Here is a 5,276-nt window from a genome sequence, read left to right as displayed (position 1 = left end):
ACCTACATATGATAGTTACTGTACTTTTTATCTTTTCTGTCACCTCTAGTTTGTATCACCCAAACTTTCAAATATATTTTCATAACAATGAAATACCTAGTTTTGGCAAAAAAAAGGACAACCTCATAGAAGTGTACCAGACTCACTACCACAGACAGAAAGGGTGAGAGAATTATAGTGACAATCATTGGATAGCTTTATGATTGAAAACCATAATGTATTATTTAAACGTTTGCCTGTTACTCCCATTGAGGGCACACTGATCAATTACATACTCCTTGGAAATTGCCATTTTTTAATAATTGAGATTTCATTGGTTGTTTTGAGGATCACTATACAGACATTTCAGTTTGTATACAATTCTTCACATATGTACCAAAAATCTAAAAAAATCATGTAGTTGTGATTCTTAATAGTTATTCTGTGACTTTTCAGCTTAAAATTTGGAGCAAATTTTTCTTAACAGGATATCAAGTATAAATTATCTTCAAATATTGATATTCCGTTACATCATAAGTCCCACTAATTCACAATTTAATATCATATACTCTACATAATCAAACTGTCAATTGTTCACAGCACATTAACGAAGTTACTAGGAAAACTGGACTACCAGGACCATAGATGTTATAGTGTGCACAAAATCCTGACCAGGACAGCCAAGATCAAAGAGTGGTTTGCTGTAGGAAACAATTCTACCAAAACAATATGGGAAGACAATTTAAAGTGTTCAAGGCATTAAAAGCACAACTGACTCCAAATTGCCATTTAGTATGCTTTTGTATTATAGGATATAAAAGCTACCCCCATCTATTGAATGTTAAGCTGACACTCAAGACAAACAAAGCCTCCTGTATTCAATATCCCACTATTTTCTGGTTGCACAAAAAACAAACAACCAGCAAATGATTTTACTTCTTAAAAAAAAAAAAGAATTTACACTTAAAAAATGGGATGAGGTGGGATTTCCTCCTTTTTAAAAATTTTTCTAGAGCTACTAAAAAACTTGCATTTACAAAATAGTTGATAAGAATATTCCTCTAGATTGTACAAGAAGGGAAATAGGGCCCACTGACAGGACTGGGTGTGTGGTACTAATCAGACTTGGCTTCTTTCTTTTCTGCTTCATCAGAGGCTGGGCTCTCCTCATTTTTAGTCTCTCCATTTTCTGCAGGTAAGTCTTCTTTAGTCTCTTGGTTGGCCACTTCCACCTGTTTTCTCCTTGCTCCTCTTTTCCCTTGTGTTTGCACTTTTTTGTCTAAAGATTTATCTTTTCCTGCTGCCATTTTGGCTTCAATTCAGTTCAGTCACTCAGTTGTGTCCGACTGTTTACAACCCCATGAACCACAGCACGCCAGGCCTCCCTGTCCATCACCAACTCCGGAGCCTACCGAAACTCATGTCCATCCAGTCAGTGATGCCATCCAACCATCTCATCTTCTGTCATCCCCTTCTTCTCCTGCCCTCAATCTTTCCCAGCATCAGGGTTTTCCAAATGAGACAGCTCTTCACATCAGGTGGCCAAAGTATTGGAGTTTCAGCTTCAACATCAGTCCTTTCAAAGAATACCCAGGACTGATCTCCTTTAGGATGGACTGGTTGGATCTTTTGCAGTCCAAGGGACTCTCAAGAGTCTTCTCCAACCCCACAGTTCAAAAGCATCAATTCTTTGGTGCTCAGCTTTCTTAATAGTACAACTCTCACATCCATACATGACTACTGGAAAAACCATAGCCTTGACTAGATGGACCTTTGTTGACAAAGTAATGTCTCTGCTTTTTAATATGCTCTTTGGCTTAGTTTCCACTTTTGCAGGAGCCGGTTTAGCTGACAACATCCCCAATCTCCTCTTGGGCTCCTCCTTTGCCGACCCCTTGGTGGAGCAGACCTTCCTCTTGGGCATCTTGGCGTTGGGGCAGGCAAGAACCTGCCTGATGGCCGTGGTGAGCCTAGAGCCTTTGCGAAGCTGAGTAGCCTGACCTCGGCTGCTCCTCCCTCCACCCAAGCTCGAAATTGCCATTTTATACGTATGTAATTCCAAATAATATTCAGCAGTTTTTGCTGTTGGATAGTTTTAGTAACTGCATCAGAAAATGTAAGCCTTGTCAGTGATCCTTAGGTTATTTATAATGGCAGATTAAAATTTTATTACTAGTATGATGAAAAATCATTACTTCTCCCTCTCTGAGAAACTGCCTCAAGAAGGAAAATAATAAAAGCATAAATGCAAACTTCATTTTAAAATCTGACCTCTGAAATATAGATCATAAAATAGAAAAAGACTCTGTAATTAGAGAAGGCCAGACAGGTGTGAAACAATGCAGGAAAAGGATGCCCACTACTGCAAATAGCTGAAAAAACCCCTATCTCTCTGTGGATATGGCCTGCGGTGAATTATCTGACTCATTTAGAACAACAGGAACAGGAAATGAGGCATTATCAATGGAAGAGTTCCTAACCCTGAAATGACTTCTAGAAAAAGCTAAGAAGAAACCACTGAGCTAAATGATATTTGAAAGATACAGTCTATTGTTTGATCACTAGACATGCGTGAGACTGCACTGTGAAAAGACTTAAGGTAGAAAATCTTAATTGACAACATAAAATTATAGCCTAAAAAGTTCACTTCTACACACAACCCTGGGTCTGAAAGAACATTCATTTCTTAATTTCATTTTTATTTTATATTGGAGTATTGTTGATTTACAATATTGAATAGAATTCCCTGTGCTGTACAGTAGGTCCTTGTTAATTATCTATTTTATATATAGTAGTATATATACATTAATGCCAAACTCCTATTTACTCCTCCCCCTGTTTTTCTGTTTGGTGACCATAAGTTTGTTTTCTCTGTCTATGGGTCTGTTTCTGTTCTGTAAATAAGTTCATTTGTATCACTTGTATGTAGAATCTTAAATGCATTACTATTAAGTAGACTCCAGACTTCATTTAGATTTGACCAGTTATTCCCTTAGTGTCCTCTTTCTGTCCCAGGATCCAATCTAGGATGCCACATATTGCATTTACTGTTACGTCTCACCATCTTCTGCTCTGTGACAGTTTCTGTCTCCTTTTTTCCTTTTTTTAAATGATATTGATAGTTTGAGGCATACTGTGAGGTATTTTACAGAATGTCCCTCGGTTTGTGTCAATTTAGTATTTTTCTCATGATTAGAGTGGGGCTGTGGGTTTTCGGAAAGAACACTGCAGAGTGCCACCTGTCTTGGTATTCTTGTCACCACGTCTCAGGGGTACATGACGTAACAACACACTCATGGAAGCGTGTAGAATAGTGAGGAACTGGAAACACATGCTCAGAAACAGGAATAAATTTAGTATCTTGTTATATCTGTATACAGGGATATTTCATGGGCATTTTAAATTATGATGTAGATTAATATTTCTAAACACAAAATAGTAGATTGTAAAGCAGGAGACATAGTAAGATTTCATTTAGTAATTACAAAATATCTTTATGAATACGTGATTTAAAAACTCTGCACACTACCTCACAACAACCATACAGGAAAGACGCTGTGGTCCCAAACCTGCCTCCAAGGGCCCTGAGGTCCCCGACTGTAATAGCTGTGTACCGTTCCCCAACAGGAGCCAGTGTCCACACCCGCATGGAGGTCGACCCTAGGACCTGGGAAGCAGAAAAACATTCTCCACCAGAAGGAGTGTCTGTTTTTCAATGCGTGATCCAAGTGATGGGGCTAAAGATATCTCCTAGATTTATTGCAAAGGGTTAACAGGATGACAGGTATGAAAGTAGTTGACAGAAAAGGTAATTGTAGATGTTGGCCATGGGAAGAGTAGGTCATACGGCAGAGGGCATTCTGCTGAGAAAAATCCTGTTCTTCCTTTAAATACCTTTTGTAGGCACATAGGCTCACTGTTTCAGATTTAACCCTCTGACTATTGGTTGCCTGAGCTCATAGTCTAGAGGCCGTCCTTTCCACAAACGGGACCTAACTAAACATAAAAGCTTTGCACAGCAAAGGAAAGCCATAAACAAGATGAAAACACAGCCCTCAGTATGGCAGAAAATATTTGCAAATAAAGCAACTGACAAAGGGTTAATCACCAAAATATACAAACACCTCATGCAACTCAATATCAAAAAAATAAACACCCAGTCCAAAAATGGGTGGAAGGCCTAAATAGATAGTTCTCCAGATAAAGAAAAGAGGACATTTCAGTGACCGCTAAAATCACCTTTCTTTGTGCCAATTTTTCCATTTCCAGAGCAAAAATTTTACCTTTTCTCAAAACAGGTTATACCCCTATGCTGACCCCTAAAATAAGAAATAAGAAATTTGGAAAAATAAGAAATTCTTTCTAAAATAAGAAATTTGGAAAATCAGGAGAAAAATAAAAGCATTAGTATTGACATCTTAAAGATGGTTACTGGTGTGTGACATAAAATATCTTTCATTTTGTGATCACAGTTACTTTTTTGAGTAATTATATGGATAGAGGAACATATCAGAGGAAAGAAAATTTTGGTGTGGTCAATTAACATTGCACCACTATGAAGATGATTGATAACTAAATCTCTTGGTCTTCTTGGTTAATAGTGGTTTTACTGCTGTCAATAAAGAGCTGCTTTTAACCCCTTAAGATTATGAGAATATCTAGTTAGCATAATGAAAGGAAAATATGGCAATTAACTGAGGAATGTAAGTAAAGTTTGGCCATGTATGATCTAAGTATATAGTGCATACAGTAAATTATTTTTAGTGTTGCTTCAGTTCAGTTCAGTTCAGTCACTCAGTCATGTCAGACTCTTTGTAACCCCATGGACTGCAGCACGCCAGACCTCCCTGTCCATCACAACTCCTGGAGTTTACTTAAACTCATGTCCTTTGAGTAGGTGATGCTGTCCAACCATCTCATCCTCTGTCGTCTCCTTCTCCACCCGCCTTCAATCTTTCCAGCATCAGGGTCTTTTCAAATGAGTCAGTTCTTCGCATCAGGTGGCTAAAGTATTGGAGTTTCAGCTTCAACATCAATCCTTCCAATGAACATTCAGGACTGCTTTCCTTTAAGATGGACTGGTTGGATCTCGTTGCAGTCCAAGGGACTCTCAGGAGTCTTTTCCAACACCACAGTGTTGGTACCTCAGTTTATGTGTCATCATACATTAGTTATTCATCAATGCATTAGATTTGATAATAATTTTTATATATTTCCACAACATAAATTGTCTACATATAAAGGTTGTAAAGGACACATTTCCATAATAGAAATTTCTGGGAGGAAGAATCAGTGTC

General features: G+C 38.0%; 1 protein-coding gene across 1 annotated transcript; it reads right to left on the bottom strand.

Moving 5' to 3' along the window:
* Nucleotides 1-1,094: 1,094 nt before the first annotated feature.
* On the bottom strand, nt 1,095-1,903 carry LOC138425900 (non-histone chromosomal protein HMG-14-like). Its single transcript, XM_069564290.1, has 2 exons — nt 1,788-1,903; nt 1,095-1,284 (listed from the first exon to the last, which is right to left on the bottom strand). The coding sequence occupies exons 1-2, from the start codon at nt 1,901-1,903 to the stop codon at nt 1,095-1,097; spliced, it is 306 nt and encodes a 101-aa protein (XP_069420391.1).
* Nucleotides 1,904-5,276: the final 3,373 nt, after the last annotated feature.

Source organism: Ovis canadensis, chromosome 20, assembly GCF_042477335.2.
Source record: "Ovis canadensis isolate MfBH-ARS-UI-01 breed Bighorn chromosome 20, ARS-UI_OviCan_v2, whole genome shotgun sequence".
In the NCBI taxonomy this organism is placed as follows: domain Eukaryota; kingdom Metazoa; phylum Chordata; class Mammalia; order Artiodactyla; family Bovidae; genus Ovis; species Ovis canadensis.
The sequence above is the reverse complement of the archived record's forward strand: the minus strand, read 5'-3'. Positions and strand labels throughout refer to the sequence as shown.

Coding starts and splice junctions, on each gene's coding strand:
- LOC138425900 (XM_069564290.1), bottom strand. CDS start 1,903: ATGCCCAAGAGGAAGGTCTGCTCCACCAAGGGGTCGGCAAAGGAGGAG. Junction 1,285..1,787: donor GTGGAAACTAAGCCAAAGAG/CATATTAAAAAG, acceptor TGAAGCCAAAAT/GGCAGCAGGAAAAGATAAAT.